Consider the following 18,350-nt stretch of genomic DNA (forward strand, 5'->3'; position numbering starts at 1 on the left):
CTCATTTGGTAGAGCGCGAGTCCCAGAAAGACTCCTGTCGTGGGTTCGAATCCCACCGTAAGCTTGATTTTTCTAGACTACGCTAGTCATAAGGGAATATTTTGGCGACCGGTTTGATTCGGTGTAACGCCTTTGCGCCAGGCGTACTGTAATACCAGTTGCAACAAGTCCTCGTCAAAAAAGTGTAACTTCATACTTCAAATATCCCTGATAACATTTCAGCATGTTTGATATTCATTTTTCTTTAATACAAGTTCACCATTACAGATATAGTAGCAGTAGAACCGGAATGGCTTGCATCTTTCTGCCCCAACTACTGCACATTCTCGAAACCTCTCTCATCAATGGAGCCCACGTTTGAACGCGTCACCGGTGACGTCAGGTGCCACGTCACTGCCACCTACGGCCGGTTGGCATGGCAACTCGGAGAGGTGGAGATTTCTTTCCCACCGGGATTGGAAAGGTATTTTGCAAACAAAAGTCAAAGTGGAGAGCTTTTAAATACAAAATTAAAGCTCAATTCAAAGATGTTTGGTAAAAACGTATTATGTACCATAGTACTCGACTCATATTAAAGGCTTTATGCCAAATTAAGCATTTAGAAGGACAAATCTAGCTTCCGGTGAGATTCGAACCCACGACTCAAACCTTTCCGGGGGCCGCTCTACCAACTGAGTAAAATATACCATATTACAGTCAAAAATCTGATGTTGTGGTTACATTTGTCCGACTTTTTTGAAAAGATTTGTTATTTTTATTGTTGATTATTTTCACCAATTTGTATTTTGTCGCAGATACCGTTGGTTTGCCCGATTTCTCCTGGAAGGACAGATTGTTACGTCACTGAAGCGTTTTGTTACGTCACTACTATCTCGTCCCGCAACTATGGTGAAGACGTGGGCAAAGTAAGATTGACTTGTGTGGGAACTTTTAAATGAGATTTTTCTTCGGTTCATTGGGATGTAGGTGCTTAATAATAGGATACACAAACCTCTAGTATCTAGTCATTGTGTGATGAGCTGTTTAAGTTTTAGCATGGTTATTTTATACCAATGTAAACGCAGGCAAGTGTCTTTAGTTTAAAGTTGATGCTTCTAGTTGATGTTTTGGTGTTGCCTGTTGTAAAGGGTAAATTTGCACTTCGGTTCAAGCGCTTTACTTTGTTTCGGTTTTCGGTGACTTAAGGAAGTTCTTTGTGACGTCAAACAAATTGCGACATAAAATACTTTATGACGTAAAGGAGTTTCTGGTGTAGAGGTGTTTGTCAAGTAAGAGAATTTAGGGCGCAAGGCAAATGTGTGGCAGCGGTCTAAAAATACTTTCATTTAAGTTACATTGTAAGGATGATAAACCCCATTTGCTTTTTGAAATCGTTGGTCTGAACAGTTTGTTGTCTTATAGATTCATGGTTTACATATTGGTTTGTCTCAGGTAAACAAATTGTTGACGTTTTGGGACAACACTAGCAACGTGGGATTTGAATTTTACGATTCTATGTTATAGTTGACGTGCGACAAACGAGTACATAGTAATAATTTGTCCGTTTGTAAGTTACGTTGTATTATATATAAATATATATTTTTTGCCTGGCGGGACCCACATCGGCTTTTACTTTTGACGCTATTATCGTCGAGGCAAAGTTTTGTTTCGTATAGATTCGTCAAAAACGAAACTGAGGCAAAGCAGTTATAACATAACCACGAACAGTAAAAAATGTTATCGTTGAGACAGTTTTCGCGAAATAGTCAAACGTATGATCTTGAACGAAACCTGTATTTTGAGCGCATGACAAGTGTAGAGCGTTGAGTTGAATTTGTGAAAACCTTATTGTTAGTCAGATCAGATGGAAGGGTTTTCAACAGTTATCATGCTAGCACAGAAAATTAGTCTATTTTAAAGTCAGTCAGTTAATAGGTGACAGTTATAACGAGGTAAAACAGCGAAAGAAAAAACGAAAGTAATTGTTCAGCACTGTGGATTAACACAAGACCAAGCAATAAAAAGAGAAATAACAGACAATTTTTGGGTTGCATGCATCTAGTATTAAGGTTAGTATTTTTTGTAATTTGTGAAAACTCTTGATTTTTCTTCTTTTGCGAAAACTCTTGAAACTCTTGGTTTTTTATATGACTAGCCTATGTATTCCTTTTATAGATAGTACAAAATCACCTGATACTTTATCAGTTTTATTCTAGGTGCGATTAAAAACCCTGGCGGTTTGACAAGGTTGCGTCAGAAGTCCTTTAATTAGCTAAATATTTCGTGTGACGAAAGTATTAAGGCGTGAGATAGGAGGGCAATTTCAGTTTCGATTTGTAATAGTAAAGATGTCTACTTCTTTCGTCGCCATGATTAAAATCACATCGTTGTTGGGTCAATGTCACAAAATGGGTTGTGGCATGTTTTGTTTATTTACCACTTTTGCCTATAAATGATTGTCTATTTTAAGCTGCGTTTAATCTAAACATAAATTGTTTTATTTCAGCTTGCAACCACGAACAGAAACAATGTTGGGAGCTTTAAGCAGTCGCGGTGTCGATTCGAAATTGAAACTGTTGGAAGCTTGGAAGCAAGACCAAACCTGTAAGTTATCCTAACTTTTGTTTTAAATCTATTTGCCATAGTTGTTTCTTCGTGAAGTACTTCTGTCTGAAATAATAAATTGGTCTGAAATTGGGCCCCGAACCCGGCCCGACTTGCAACTATGTGTTGGATAATTATCAAAAAAATTCTTTCTGCATAACGTATCAGCGACGGCCGTTTATTTGTAAATAAACTTAGGCTTACCTAACAGTAGGCAGAATATACAATTATTTGCTGGAGTATTCTAAACCAGTGTTTCCCAACCTATGGGTCGCGTAAATTCTGTTGGGTCGCCTGTTTTGTGACAATTAGAGCATCTACGTTTCGTAGCGTTATTTTGTTATTTCCCAAGGCTATGAATTGTTTCCCAATAACAATTTCATGGCTATTTGGCGTGATAGTGAATTATTCTGTTTGTGACGTCATAATGTTTGTGTGAGATCACTATTAAGCGTTGTCTGGCTCATAATGCTTTGAACCAGCCCTAAAGTTGGCGGAAAAACGTTAATTTTTGTTTGATGTTTTTATTTTTCAAACTCGCGTTGTAATTTTCGAAAAACTTTCCTGATTTACAAACAAAAATACAACCCAAATAGTAAGAAGGCATATCCATGGGTCGCGAGAAGCCACAAAACGAAATTTTGGTAAGTATTTGGGTCGCGACAAAAAAAGATTGGGAACCACTGCTCTAAATAAAAATCCGAATCCAATTAAATTGTTCAAGAGGTGTGCCAAAAATGCCTTTTTTGTTATTGTTTACGCTTTTAGAAGCAATTAAATTAAACTTACAATCAAAAACACTATGGCAGTTATGTTTTTTGAATAAACTACCTTTGAAGACCGTGTGTAATGTTCCTAACAATATAATGCCCTACTATACCTTTTTCGCCATCAAACTTGAGAGTTTATTCGAAAACAACCACTTTGAATTGTCATGTTCAATGCTTTTTAAATCGTGTTTTTTACAGTTTTACGTAAAGCTTATTTGGAATGGCTTCCACAATCACTACATCAACAAGTAATGGCTTCATGGCCTCCAATTAATGGTTGATATCATGTCATGCAAACTTTGAAATGGGAAATGTTTACCACTTGATGGCAGACGAGAGGTTGTCGGATGAATACAGGAATCGGTTGAGATGTTGGACAGCGATTTGTTTGTTTCAAAAATAGGTAGTTTTCATTGTCTTGGTTCAAAGTAAAGCATATAAAAATATGAAGGTGATTTGTCACATGCTTTGATTTTTTGTCTTGGCTACATTGCATTGAAAATTTACAGTCAAGAAAAATAAAACCCAATCTTTCTCGCAACTGTACATCAGATACAAATTTGTTGTCGAGCCTCCAGATTGGCTGATATAGTGCTTCTGGGTTCAAATCCCACCTCAGGCTGATTTTTTCCTTTGCAAAAAATACATCAAAAAACCCGACTTGTATTTGGTGTGATGCATTTTTCTACGTGCATACAAAAGCTTTTTTCCCAAAAAGTTTTGCTCTTAAAGACAATTTGATAGTTTTAATTTTAATGCAAACAAATTGATGAAAAGGACGAAACAATACTGAAAACGCAACGAACAATGGCAAGACAGAGACTGAACTTCAAAAGCAAAACAAAGCGTAACAGAAGCTCGATCATATTGGTGAATGAGTTGCGGCTTGTGAATTTTTCATCTTTCGATTGTTCCCCATGTTGTTTTTGAACTACTTTCGGTTTGTCGTTGAAATACTGAGGAAATAGCTTGTACAAGTAACTTATAATGAGTTTACTTGCTTGATTCTTCGCATACTCTTTCCAAAACATTATTTTCTTCAAGCGGTTGGTATACATGAATAGCAGGTATAGTTTTGAAGATGTTCAAAAACATCTATGTGGACTGTTGTAACTTGGGGTATAATTAAGTCCATGAACATTGTACGGCATATTGTTTTTTGTTACTTCTTTAATACGTTGTTGACGTTATAGTTGTGCCTTCAAAAATCTCCCCAATTCACTTTTTTCGACATTGAAAACTATAAAATTCCGTTTACCGTTGACTTCTTTAAGTTCGCTTTAAATTCGCATCAAAAGAACACTTAAAAAACACCAATAGCTGCATTAGAATGGGTCTTCGAGGCAATCACTTGCTGGTGTCGAAATCCCAACATCGTTTCCATTTTCTTTGCCACAACTTTCGCTCTGTTTCGGAGCTGTAGATGTGCTCGGCCGTTCTTTTCCCACCCTAGACATCGACCAGTCGTTTTCCATTACAGCTTTGGTTTCACTTTGTGCCAAGTAGCTGCTGTAAATAAGAAACATCAAATTTGCTGGCTTGTCCGGTTATTAAAGAACACTGTCCATGGTTGTAGTGACAAGTTTTCCGATAAAAATTAGCATCATTTTCTGCCGAAAATCTACTGCTTTTTGCATTTGCGCTGTTGTATTGCTTACTGGTGTGTGGATTTAATTTTGGTTAAAACAAGGTATACTTGGTATGTTTATCCATAAACCAATCGAACTTTTGATTACAAGTTTGCACTCGTTGTGTCTTGTAAAAGCGCACTTAGTAACGAACAACGTACAGTCTATTTGTAAGTACTAAACTGTCAAAACATGACAAGGTTGAATGCACGAATTCTTGCTCGAAAAGCGATATGTTTTGCTTGTTGGCAAGCACCATAACCAATTGTAAGTCGAACCAATGGAATTACTGACTACACAAAGGACACAGAATTTCGTCCTGTTGCTGCCTAATCACACAACAGCGACTGGTATATTTAAGTTCAACTTGTATTTTGTAATTTGCGACTGGGTAATAACTCTATCTGCGGGCTGTGGGCTAAAAATTCTTGACATTCTATGGTAAAGAATAACAGAGCTTCTTAGCATGGAAGATTCCCAAATATTGGTAAAATTGCTGCACAATTATGGCCAAGTGTGAAGCCATAAGCCCTTTTTACCCAAACTGAAGCCCGGCCCGACTTACAACATTGACCTGAATAGTTTAAATATCATGAAACCACAAGTATTAAAACCTTACCTGTCACAGCGAATCTCGCGGAAAGCGTACGTATCTGGCATGTCTTTATCGTACAGCTCCTTGTTTGTGTACATGTGGAAAATTTCCCACACCGAAAGACCCGCAGTTATCTAGGAAAACAAGACCACCTACTATTTGATAACTTGTTACTAGATTCCATATACAAGTTATGGTACAGGGAATTTCAAACGACCAATTTCGTGCCAGGGGAATAGTTCAGTTTTTTTTGCATGAGTGTTATGACTCACTGTGAAATACGTAAGAGGATTTAATGTAATTCGATTTCCTAGACAAACTTTTGATTGAGTCAATACGGTGTCTTTTAGCAACGTAAAATTTTAGAATCAGATTTTAGATTTTTTTTTTGAGATAACTACAGTTCGGGCCCCAAAAAAGTAAGGGGCACTGTTTAGAAGTGGAAAGAGTTGTTCTTTATAAAATTTTGGTTTTCATGTGTGAATATTTGAGCCTCAATTCGTGGTGTGTTTGTAACTGATTTTTTGTTACTGGTATTGGTCATAACAATTGATTTAAATAAGTTCATTTTATTTTAACGCTTTGTCAAAAACATCCCATTACGCCCCGTATCAGACTTTCAATCGTGACAACTGACGAGCTTTAGTTTATAGAAGTACGGCTTGCGTGAAACTGGATTATTTACGGCGAATTATCTTACGAAATCAATTAAATGATAATTTGGGACCACCTACGTTCGCGCTGTCTTTACTAATTCTACTTTTTTGTGAACCAAAGGCTTTGGAATTTTCCGTAACTATATCTAGATATACATCAGAGCACTATTATTCTGGTGTTGTGATCAACATGCAATTAACACAGGCAAATACCCTTATTATATAGGCAGAACCCATGGTGTGTTTTTATCCAAATATGTAAAGTAGGTTTGTAAGAGTGGTTTATTACAGCTTGGCTCGTGTGAAGCCACTTACCGCATTGATGCAAGTCAACATCCAGAGAAAACATGTTTTTTCCTCGCTCTCCGGTAACACACACGTGATCGTATCGTCATAGCAACTGACGTACTTGGGTACGTACATTCTGTAAGCCACAATAATACCAACGAACGCGGTGATCTCCAAAATTAATCTGCGACAATTTAAAACATTAGTTTTGTGAAATTGATCATACGAACTAAATTTAAATTGTAATTCACCCCCTACATGAGTGGTTCCCAACGTTTATCCACGAATTCCTCACTTAACAATTTAAAACATTCTCATTCTTACCCAATAGGCTACATAATAGATGCTAAACCATACAAAGATCATTTAAAATTGGTTGTCTTTCATCAACTTTATAGGTTATATTCCCGGAGCTTAAGTGTCTTAAACCACACATTGATTTAAATTCCTCCCAAAAGTTAAAAAACACCGCTTATATCTCTTACCTTGTTATTGCTCTTATGAACGCCGATATAAATGTGGTTAGGCACGGCCATTTGCAGCCTTCTAGTGGACAGCGAACGTAGTCTTGTCCGATTTCAAACGGTGTCCACGGTAAAACCACCAGCCACGGTATGACAGATGTTAGCAGGGTGAGCGCCCACCCGATAAGAGGTGATATGGATCCATGATAAGCTATTCTGCATTGAAATATGGTTAATGGCGTTATTTTGCTTCACGTATGATTGAAAGCCTGGGGTTTAGGTATTTGTTTAACTATTTTTGAAGTTTTCGGGCAGTTTAAAATTTATTCAAATCAGCTGATTGTAAATTACAAAATACTTTGACTGATCGAAACCTGTTATCACTCACTTTAATCTTGCAAATGCGTTGATTCAAATTGTAGTGTTTCAAAGCACACAAAATCTTTTATATTGTTATATTTGATTGTACAACTCTTTATGTAGTAACAAGGCAACTTCAAGAGGCGACATAGAGCGAAAAATTCCCTTTGTCAGTGATAATAGTTCTTTTTACCGTTTTGTAAAAGCGTTTTTTAGCTTGAAATTTACGTAAATTGGCATAAATTACCTTAGACACGTTTCTCTTATTTCTACCGTGTCGTTGAATGGGTTCAGTGTCACACTGTCTTCGTCCAACTGTCTGTTGAATGCAAGCACGTTCTTTTAATAATTTTTGTAGTTAGGCAACAGTTAGAAATGTTTGTTGTAGCTTACAGCCATTTACCGGGTATTTAAAGCACAATCATTCTTCTGTCCAGCTTACATTTGCTTTTTCCTGCTTAAGTTTCCCTATAGTTATAAGCGCTTTCCATAAACAAAAATAAGGGTCAATGACTTTCATATTCAGGGTATATAAATTTCATGATCAACATTTTTTGCAATACCTCTAGCTTTACTTTGCTTAATCATCTTGATTCGGTGATTCTTAAACTGTTAAAAGTTGCATACAGTGCACACTCTTTCGACCTATAAGATCTTATCAGTGCAGCCTACTTATCATTTATTGACCTAATGCTTTTATGTTTAAAGGTTATTTCGTAAAACATTTTTTAGCTTGCTAAGAACACAGCACAAAATGCCACTGATTTTAAACATAGTCATGTTGGATAAAAACCATTTATTCCAGCTTACGTTGTGTTGTCGCTTCTTGTTGCGTCGCAGAAAATATGCTTTACATCGTTTGCAAACAGTCTTCCAGCCAAGGCACCGCAAATAATCAGTCGAATAATAACGAACACCTGAAACGTAAACCGAATATGTTGTTTGGTCTGCATGAATCGGTTCCGGTTCCAACGTTTTTTTTTTCAGTTATCCGGAGCAAAACATTTTTTACTCGTCAAATAACACACCATCGATCCTATTAATACCCAGAACCGGTTGAAAATGGTTTGAATCCTTAACTACAGCTGTCGGAAGCGGTTCTAAGCAAATCACCTAAGTTGTATTTTTTCGATTTTTCGCCCACCAACCATTTTTGCTTTCGATTAGTTAGTCGACACGAACCCATTTTTTACCACAGGGTTAGAATACGACTTTACATTGACATCGTACAGCTGAATAAAATCCTTAAAATATTCTGGATTAAACATAAAACTTTGGCGCTAATCTTTTGAAACATGTTTTCCAACTTGGGCCAAATTGATCCGTAAATACAGGGAGTATTTTCTTGGCTGAAATATATTAATAAGTTTTTTTGGTATTGTCTTAACAAAGGTCGTAAAACTACGCCCCCTCCCAAAAAAGTTTTCTAAGTTTAGTAAAAACACCTGATGCGTAAAAAGATTGTGCATATGCATGCATTATAAAAATAACCGCAAGTGCTATAAATCACGATACTGCATTAATTATTTAAATCACTGGCATTAAATATTAATAAAAAATTTCGACAAAAAAGGACACATTATAGGCGAGTTAGCGCTGCTGCATACCATTCAGTGCAACCACACGTGTTTTGTCAATACCAGTAATTTTGATGGATGTGTTTACGCTGCTGATATTTTGTGCAGACAGAATGAAAGTTAATACATGGTTTTAGCGTGTCCATAAAGCCTCATTACTTCTGATTTGAACTGGTGAAAGTTTCTTGTTCAAAATACAAATCTTCCCTATTTTAGCAATTTCATAATTACCATAAACTGCGTGTAACCGACGAGTTGAGAAAGCGAGAACATCCCGTTTCGAATCACGTTGTTGAAGATGAGGGCTGCTAAGCAATCGCCTGTGGTGTTATTCGTTGTGCCTCCTTCCAAATTGTTTCTCAATCTCTCCTGTTGCGCTTCTGCGTGAAGATAAACAACAGTTAAAGGTTATGATCGTGCTAGTGATTGTTCAGATGGATCGGATTCTTACATTTAACTTTAAAACACTTCTGACAAAACATATATTTTCTTCTGATAAAAATTGCAATTTTTAACCTTAAGAAAAATTACCAAACATGTATTTCTGCTTTTCGATTGGTTAAAATTGAACTCTCAACTGGCGAGAACAACCGCTAAACGAAATTACAATGCCCAGTTACTTGTTATATCTTTTTATAACAACCTGTTTCAGTGTTTTGATCTTTCAGTTGTCATTAGTTTTAAAATTTGTTACATATGTATCTTGCTCCCACGGGACATTTGTCAATGCAAACATATTAGTTTTATGATATGAAGACGTATGAAATTGATTTTGCATTTGACTGTTTAGCAGAAGGGTTATTTGGGGGTTAGAAGAGATAGATATGGCCCCGAAGCCAGTTTTTATCCGGACAAACCCCAAATTCGGCCAAAAAGTTGGCGAAATTGTGGCACAAATAATTTTAGTGTAATGTCACTGCCGAAATACAAATTTACCCCGAACCTGACTTAAAAGCTCTGCCCGACGTGCAATTCTTCAGTTGAATATGTTTTTTACGCAAATTATGAGATGTTACGTGAGTATTACGAAGTTTAATAGTCACATTGTTTATTTGGGCCAAAAAATTACGTCTAGTAGAAATTTTTTGTCGCTAATAGATATCCCAAATCAATAAAATTATTAATATATTGCCGGTCCCTCGTTCAAATACCGTGATATGAGTGACTATACCAGTGATTTTCAACCTTACTTAACACCACAAATGCCCAAGGTAGTCAGTTTGACAATTAAATGTGTCGATATTCGGATATTTCATTGGTGGTGTCACGAGTAAAGGCCTGCACTCCGATTCCAATAAACACCTTTACATACTTATTTTTACCTGCTTTATTAGTGGTGATGATGATCTACACAAACTTTAGTTTTTCATTCAGTTTTGAATTTACCTGACAGTAAGCCTGATAAACAAATGCCAAAGTGAAAGAAAAGGAAATAATAACTCAATCTTAAATGTTTACTATTTCATCAAGGTAAACTATGTTTCACTCAACCTTTCAATACACATTATTTAAACTCACATATATTGTAGAATGCAAATCTGTATGTTTTAAACATTAAAATGTTAACATACGTTGTACTAAAGGGCCACTCAACTGGGATTTATAAGTCTGAGTGGCTATGAGGATTTAAAATCCCTTTCAAAAGGCCAAAACAACCTTAATCTGATCTCCGCTGTTTAGTTATGCTCTGCACTGTAACAGAGTTTGCAGTCACTCAATAAAGAACTTTCCGCTTCCAAGAATCACACCACTGCGGATGATTGCCTATTTGCTCTGTACTCTAGGGAGGTACGTTTCATCCGACCCTAAAGGTCATGACCGCCACGATAATTTGTAACATTTGACACCGTTATTGCAGTCCCAGCCAATTTTTAAGCACAGTACTTTTTAAAACGTTTAATATATAAAAAACGTTTAATACATAAAAAAAACGTAAAACGTTTAATGTTGGAAGTAGGAAAACATATTTTTGCATTTATCGCCTCTCAGTTCTCAATTAGTTGCAGTTGTTTGATTTTGACCGAGAACCTGACCTTCAAAACACACTAAATAATCTTACCAAGTAAAGCTCTTTCATGCAACCGCCTCAAGGGTAAACTGTTTTTCTAGCGATGTGATCAAGCCCTCAAAACATCGTAAACACGTCACTAAGCTCATCCAATTTTCGATCAATAAACCTCCCAAGTTCTAGGAATTGTTTATTTTCCAGCACATTTGTTTTCAACGTCCTACCTATATTGAACACACATCGACCCTGACGAATATCTAAGGAGGCATTACTTGTAATTGTAAAGCTTGTTTAGTTTTTAGGGTTCATCTGACGTTGAACGATAAATGACTTTTAGAAACGAAAGCTAATGATTAAAACAGTATGTACCGTATTTAGTGGCATAGGTGTGAAGTATAGTTTGAGGATGGGCCTGAACTAAACTGAAACTTACTAATTTTAACGATTTACCCAAAACTGCTTTGGGTTTCAGCATTTTTGATACCAACTTTTTTGTTTCGTACATACAGGGGGCACACGCACCTCTGGTTAAGAACCCCCGACCTAGCGTAAACAAAGCAAGGTTAAAAGATGCCAGTTACCAATAGCACAAAAAAACACTGGTTGATTTTCTACTCTACTTCATTAACCAGAATGTGTAATGATCACAAATAAAGGTTACTTTTCTGCATTCGTTTTCGTAATTGAACTTTTGGACACTCTTATTTCTCTGTGGTTGCCGCTCGAAAATTGTCTGTACAACTTTCTTTAACCTCTAGGAGTCGTATCCCCTGAAACTCGAGCTTGTAATCATTGAGTAACGGTTTTGATAGCAGCTTGTTTTTTGATCTTCTGACCCTGGCGTATGTAGACTATGTTGAAATATGGATATAGCCTTAACACTACTTGCAAGTGCAACCCTCAATCAAGTGCTGAAGTGGTGATGTCAAAGGCTTAGTTAAGCCGTGTTTACGCCTGGGTAAATATCCAAGACCTGAGACTATTGTCTTGCACTGAAGCGTGATGACGTGATCAACTTGATCAAAGCCTTCAATGACCCTAACGTAAACAGCTCTTTCTGGGTACAGCCTCTTGTGAAATCATATGTGGTTAAACCGCGTTTTCCAATAAACTTCGTGCAACCAAGCGCAAAGTTTGTTTAAAAAAGAAACGAACAATTTTACATATCTTCTATCAGGGACAACCTTTCACCATTTTTAACTGACCGCGATAAGAGGGTGTCAACTAAATGTCCCCCAAAAATGAGAAACTATACGTAGTGTGGCTAAATCTGAATAAAACGATAGTCAAATTCTTAAAAGCACCGACAACAACTTTGCGGCAAAATATCAATGAAATTTATAGTAAAAAAATATCTGAACCCTCCAGTTGTAGCTGATACAATTCAGACGTTGTTCTAACTAATGAATCTGATTACTGTTTAATCGCACTGTTGAATGATACCAAAGGCGCTATTTATTTCATTATCCGTGGTATAAGCCGTATTGCTTTGACTAAATGCTTTTTATTTCACGTGAGACCTGTTTTGTTTCCGTTGAACTTACCCGAAACTCACATTGGCAGCAGAATCGACCCTTTGCGGTCTTTTACCCTTTTAGCATTTCCCAAGCAAACGTGAATCCAAACTGTTTAATGTCACCGTTAACTGCGCTTTGATCTTGCCAGCAACACGACTGGCTAATGTTTTTGTATCAGCGGTTTCATTTAACGCTCAATCGAGCATACAAGCAACTCGCTTGTAGTCTTTACATGATGGAAAGTGTTTCTAATAAACCATCGATTTGAAAGAATCCAAGTTGCCAATATAGTAAATAGGCCTTTTCGTGTTAGCTTATAAAAACAGCAAGGAAAATAAAGTTACTATAATTGTGTTTATTTTCATGTAAAATAGAAACTAGTCTATCGCTAGAAACTGTAAAATATGGTTTACTCCTACGTAAGCCTATTAACACTGTACACGGAGCTTGATAAAAGAATTCTGACATTAGAACGACAGCAATTGTCCCTGATATGGCAAACCGTATCACCGCATGTGAGGTCAATGTAAATTTTGTTTTTGCTGATGCCATCTGTAGTAAATTACCACTTGCGCATTTCTGTCCTATTTCCGTTCATTATAGTGGTCACCGCGAGCATTTTCTTACCACATAACCACACTTTACGTACACCATTAGATATGTTTTCATCCGCTAATACAGGACAAAACTGGTCACTATTTCAACAAACCGAACTTCCAACTGACAAAAACCTCTTACATCTAATGTCATCTCAAAATCGTACGTGCTTTTACACCATGATTTCTCACGTAACATTTCCACCGCCCCACATTACTTGTCCATCGCCAGAATCAAGCGTTGTATGGTCGGTAAACAGATCCACGACACGTTTTGTTATCTTGTGTGGTATTTGCGCTTCTCTCATGTGAACAGTGGATACTTGTGTTGCTGCTAGGCCTGGTTTTGGCGTCCAAGTAGTTTGTAAAACACGGCTGATGACTTATTGATAACGTAACTCAAGTTACTGGAACTGTCGTGTCTTGCCTTTCTTGCAAATACAACTTAGTTTATTACTTCAAAAATTTATATTAGGAAATATTTTAATATTGCAAATTAATTAATACAAAAATACTGTATACGCATTTTTAGAGTATATTTTTTGCACATAATATCGTGTTTCTGAAACCAACAACACCGCTCAAGTTAAGCTGAAAAACTCACAAAATGGCTCGTTGCAAAACCATAATTATCGGTCTATCAGCTAACCGAAACCCCAAGTGTGATTGGCGGGCGGTAATACCGCGATGGCTGTAGACAATTTTTATGCTGGCTTACTTCTATCTCACTGTACATGTGGATAAAATTAGACGGCTTGTGTGTGGTCTTTTTTAATAACAGCTGATTCTTTAGCAGTTGTGTTTAACCTGCTGGCTGTCTATGTCAAACCGTTGGTCCGTCGCAATTGGCCGGTCGTTGAAGTAATTTTTGTTGGAAAGAACGTTGCTCAACTGATTCAGACAAATCTAGTTTACTTGTACACGATTTGCTTATCAAACTTTTAAACTTTTTATTCCAAACTAAACAAAGCCTTACAGCAGGGTGGAAATAATACTTGGCTAATGTTAATGAACGTTCTTTATTGTATGCTTGCAACGAATTTGCCAAACATTGTAATGAAATAGCAGCTTTCCTGAGCTTTTCTCAAAAGTGGGCAAAACATATCTTTTTATCAGACAGCGACAAGCTAATACTTCGCTGGCAATAGCAAATGAAACTTGCATATAAAACACTTACTAGCTTTTATGTCCTTTAAATGCATTTCTTCTCTGCTACTGAATAATGGTAGCCCGTTTTTTTTTCTAGTTGCTTTCGATTGCGCAGCAAAAGCAGAACTATAAAAACTTAAACGATGCGGCCACAGCTGTTTAAGGTGCAGTAATTTTTGTGAATAACAAGAGTGCAGGCGTGTTCGTATTGGCGAGGTTTTGCCACAGGCTTTACGGGATTTAAAACCGATCGATCTTTTTCAGCGAAAATCAGTTTTCGGTTTTTGGATACTTTTAACTTAACTCACGTTAATTCTCCTGACACCGTAAACTCTTAGTTTTTTAGATGTGATTTCGAAGTAGTAGGGCCTTTAAAGTGGTTGGTTCAGGAGTGCGCTTCGTGTGGTCAAAATATAACCCTTTCACTGAAGTCTTGCTGATAAATTGTGTTGGGATTTTATTAATTAGTTCCGATCAAGATTGATTAAACAAAGCGTGTGTAAAACCCACTTGAAAATCTTCTAACCCTGAAATATTATCCTGATGAAGGCGTTTTGTTTATTACAAAAACTGCTGGAAGAGCAATACTCGTGTAAACCTGAAATGTTTAACGCTATACGGCATCTTCTGTAACGCAGCAATCCTTATTCTGGAATGCCGCTGTCAACAACTTAACGGCACTTGGCTTCTCTATCCCGTATCGCTGTTATGTTTGCCTAATTCTCTCAAATTACGTCACCTGTCAGAATTCAATGATTCTTTCAACACATCAAGTCCAAAATTGCGCCTCTTTTCTCAGTTAAGACGAAATAATCTCCCAGACTTTCTCAACAAATCTACTATCTCGTATTCAAACTGTCCTCGCTGTGTATCCACGTAACGAACACAGAACGCCTGCCCTTCGCGCACAATGATATATATTTCACCCAGTTTCAACAAAGTTCGCCTTGATATAATAGGTTGTTTACAAGGTTTGTATCGGTTTTGAGTACGGAATCTTGCTTTTGGCAAAGCCTATGACTCTTAGGTGACTTTTTAAACCTTGTTTTGTTGTGGTTGTATTTTTTAATCACGCTAATTAGGTTTCACAGCCTTTTCTTCGGTTGATGCTAAAATGTAAGACTTAAACTTTAATTATAACTGACATTTGGAACACACCTAATGCATCAATTGACTTTCTATCCTCGTTAAGCTTTGTTTCTGGCAAACTATAGTTAAAACTGCCACCTTACAATGCCAATGTTTTAAATACTAGTTGCTTAGATCAATAATTTTTCGCTTTTTCCGTTTAAAGTTTTTGACGAATATGTGTTCAGACAGTTTTCCATTATACGAAAAGCACATGTGCCATATTTGCAGCCAATCTCTGTTACTTATAACTTTCTGCTGCCTTAAGCCTCTCCACTGTAGCGTTCGCCTATAGGGCAGTACATGGAAGTGAAGAGGGTCCATGCCCTTTGAAATTATTTTCCGCTGATAAAGAATATGTACAGTTTTTATGTGATTTTTTTGCCTGTTTTTCCTTTTTACAAACTTTTCTGGTTTTCTTCCCCTTATTCTGTTTTGGTAAACATCTATTTTTTTCTTAAAATGCCGCAGACTTTCAATTTAATGACAACTTGGACCCCCTTGCGCCAACTTTATTGACCCGGCCCTGGCTATTAGACAGTTGCGATCAATTAGGTGGTTGCGCGACCCGTAGTGTGATGGACAGTTGCTCCGAAGCCAACTGGATTAACGGAAAATAGGCTTAAAAAAGAACTAGGCTTCAGTAATAGGATTCGTTTTTGAGTTACATTGCAAAGGATAGCGGTTGATTGGGCTTTAAGGGCTTAGGATGGTCATCTGGATACATTTTGTATTCTCCGCTACTGTTTGCATAACATCTAGATATCCTATAACTATATTTACACCCATTTTAACGCACATTTTCCGCCCGTTGAATCACATTTTGTCAATAGAAAAGCATTGAACAATAGTATAGATACTGGACCTACTTATTGGCAAATACCATGTTTTCTTATAAAACATCTTCATTTTATACAAAACTTGTTTATACAAATAAGTCCACCAACATGTTGGTAACACAGTTTTGCTAGAGCTCAAGCACTTCTTACAATGCTAAACATCACGCAAGATTAAATACAACTAATATTCTAAGATCCGAACCAGTGTACTTGTTAATTATAAAAGCTATGATAAAATCTGATACTTGCCACAAAACGGTTCTTTTAAACTAAAACAAGCGATTCCCAGAATAACCTTATTGTAAGAAACCTCGTTTTTAAAGGTTTCTGTTGACTTAAGATGTGAAAAAGTATTTGCAAACAAATGGTGTTCTTAAACTGTTAGCTCTCTTTTACCAGGCTTTGTGCAATATATCGTTTGCTTAAGCTCAAATTTGAAACCATTACACCCAAAATACTAAGAAATTGGTTTGGAAGCAAACTTGTAATCAGATAAAAGTACAAAATCGCTCACTAAATTCAATCTCCATCTACAATCTTTTGTTTGCGAACCTGTGCGACGCGACAAGAATGGCCAGTCCAACGCAAATCTAACAGCTTTATTGTCATTTGCTTTTCTTGTGTGTATTCAGTGGTGCAGAAGTTTTGACTGAACCAAAACTGTTATTGTCTATTTTCGTGGGATAGTTTGCGATGTCAGGTCTAGTATTTTGTGCAAACCGCTTTTCTCTGTTACTTTTGTCGTGAAATTCGAACCCACGACAGAAAACCGCGCGTGTCTGTCTGTGGAACCTAATCTTCGCATGTTGTCGGCGCAACTGCCTTAAATTTGACTGACACGCCGCTCACTTCTACCAGCAATACAACATTGACTTCTTGCTTGAAACTTTGCACAACCGTGCCCATGCAACATGCTTTGTTTTGACTAGTCGCGGCCCAAACCAGTTTATGTTTTACCCCAACTAGCAGCTTCTGGATATTAGGTGGCATAATATAAGTTAGGAGAAGCTCTTGTTTCTGATTAACTGAGGCATGCTTTCACGCAACTGTAGCTACGAACGAAGATTCAGACTTTGTTTGGTTAAAGCAATGTTTGAAATAGATGCAAAGTATAAACAATACATAGTCACGTTTCTCAACTATTTTTCATCCACCAACTACTTAAACTGAAAGTATGTTTTGGCCGAATTTAGGTCGAACCCGAAAGTACAAGACCACAACCTCAATCTAACGAGATTTTTTCCCGAACGAAACTTGAATTTGGCCATAAAATTGGTGCATCTGCGGCACAAATGAAGCTGAGCGTCTCACTAAAATCCAAGCCTGAACTAAAACCCGACCCGAAAAGCCCGGTCCGACTTACCGTGTTAATCTAATGTATCGTATGACTAAACCACGGAACAAATTTTAAAATGCCTGTTTCAAAGCCTTGGTTCAAAAATGGGCTGCTGAAAAGCCTTGGTTCAACTTTGAACCCCTATTTACAAGTGTTCACTTATTACTTTGATAACCCCGAGCATTTGCCAGTGTAGATTTAATTGAGAACGACCAGGGGCACGTCGGTCGTAGGTGTGCTACTTGCGCCTCTAGTGACCGTCGTGAACGTGACGTCATATGTTTGTTGTTCCGTTAACTATAGAGGTGGCGCATGGCTCAAAAACTCTACAAACTGTGTGTCTCCAATGCGTGACTTTAAAATTGATGTTTTAATTGTCAAAGCTTATTGATAACAAAAAATTTTCGCGTCAAAAGCCGTCAGTGACTTAAAACATTTGCTAATATCCTAATTAATGACATTATAATATCATCGCATTTAAAGCAGAGCTAAAGGTAGCTTTTCACTGTTCGTTAGGAGATGAATGGTTCATATGGCTAATTATAGTCAGTTTATAATTCGAATATATTTTGTGTAGGATTGTCAAGCCATACAGTATAGGAAATCATGTATAGATTTTGATACAAAACTTGGGGCCACGGCGACTTAACGTTAAAATGAAACAAATCAAAGAAATACATTGTTTTCACTCACCAGCCGCATCGCTTATGTATTTTCTCCGCTGTTGTTTTCCTTCGCACAAGTCGATCACATTTCGCTGATTTTCATCTCTTCTTGACGTCACCACGGAGTCAAAATACCCCCTCGTCATTTTTAAAGTCATTTGTCCCCTTCCGCAGTAATAACTAATACTTGG

The 18,350-nt window shown here is 37.1% G+C and overlaps 2 protein-coding genes across 3 annotated transcripts in view; one reads left to right on the forward strand and one right to left on the reverse strand.

Annotated features, from left to right (window-relative positions):
* LOC145230032 (putative ATP-dependent RNA helicase DHX37) overlaps positions 1–4,013 on the forward strand; it is a 19,137-nt gene extending 15,124 nt beyond the window's left edge. For both annotated transcript variants that reach the window (XM_080095383.1, XM_080095384.1), the window contains exons 24-27: positions 268–463; positions 795–905; positions 2,486–2,583; positions 3,552–4,013. In XM_080095383.1, coding sequence (XP_079951509.1) covers positions 268–463; positions 795–905; positions 2,486–2,583; positions 3,552–3,634 — 488 coding nt within the window. In that variant the 3' untranslated portion in view covers positions 3,635–4,013. The remainder of the gene's footprint in view (positions 1–267; positions 464–794; positions 906–2,485; positions 2,584–3,551) is intronic.
* Positions 3,969–18,350, reverse strand: LOC145230034 (uncharacterized). The gene is made up of 8 exons (XM_080095387.1): positions 18,188–18,350; positions 9,153–9,301; positions 8,155–8,261; positions 7,592–7,663; positions 7,006–7,200; positions 6,548–6,704; positions 5,601–5,710; positions 3,969–4,862 (listed from the first exon to the last, which is right to left on the reverse strand). Exons 1-8 carry the CDS (start codon positions 18,315–18,317, stop codon positions 4,679–4,681), a joined length of 1,104 nt encoding a protein of 367 aa, XP_079951513.1. The 5' UTR covers positions 18,318–18,350; the 3' UTR covers positions 3,969–4,678.

The sequence above is a fragment of the Phallusia mammillata genome, chromosome 5 (genome assembly GCF_965637545.1).
Source record: "Phallusia mammillata chromosome 5, kaPhaMamm4.hap1.1, whole genome shotgun sequence".
In the NCBI taxonomy this organism is placed as follows: domain Eukaryota; kingdom Metazoa; phylum Chordata; class Ascidiacea; order Phlebobranchia; family Ascidiidae; genus Phallusia; species Phallusia mammillata.

What these genes read in the sequence shown, in the direction of transcription:
- LOC145230034 (XM_080095387.1), bottom strand. Translation starts at nt 18,317, where the DNA reads ATGACTTTAAAAATGACGAGGGGGTATTTTGACTCCGTGGTGACGTCA. An exon ending in ATACATAAGCGATGCGGCTG is followed by an intron (nt 9,302 to 18,187) that starts GTGAGTGAAAAC and finishes ATCTTCACGCAG; the next exon opens with AAGCGCAACAGGAGAGATTG. An exon ending in TGTTGACTTGCATCAATGCG is followed by an intron (nt 5,711 to 6,547) that starts GTAAGTGGCTTC and finishes TTGTTTTCCTAG; the next exon opens with ATAACTGCGGGTCTTTCGGT.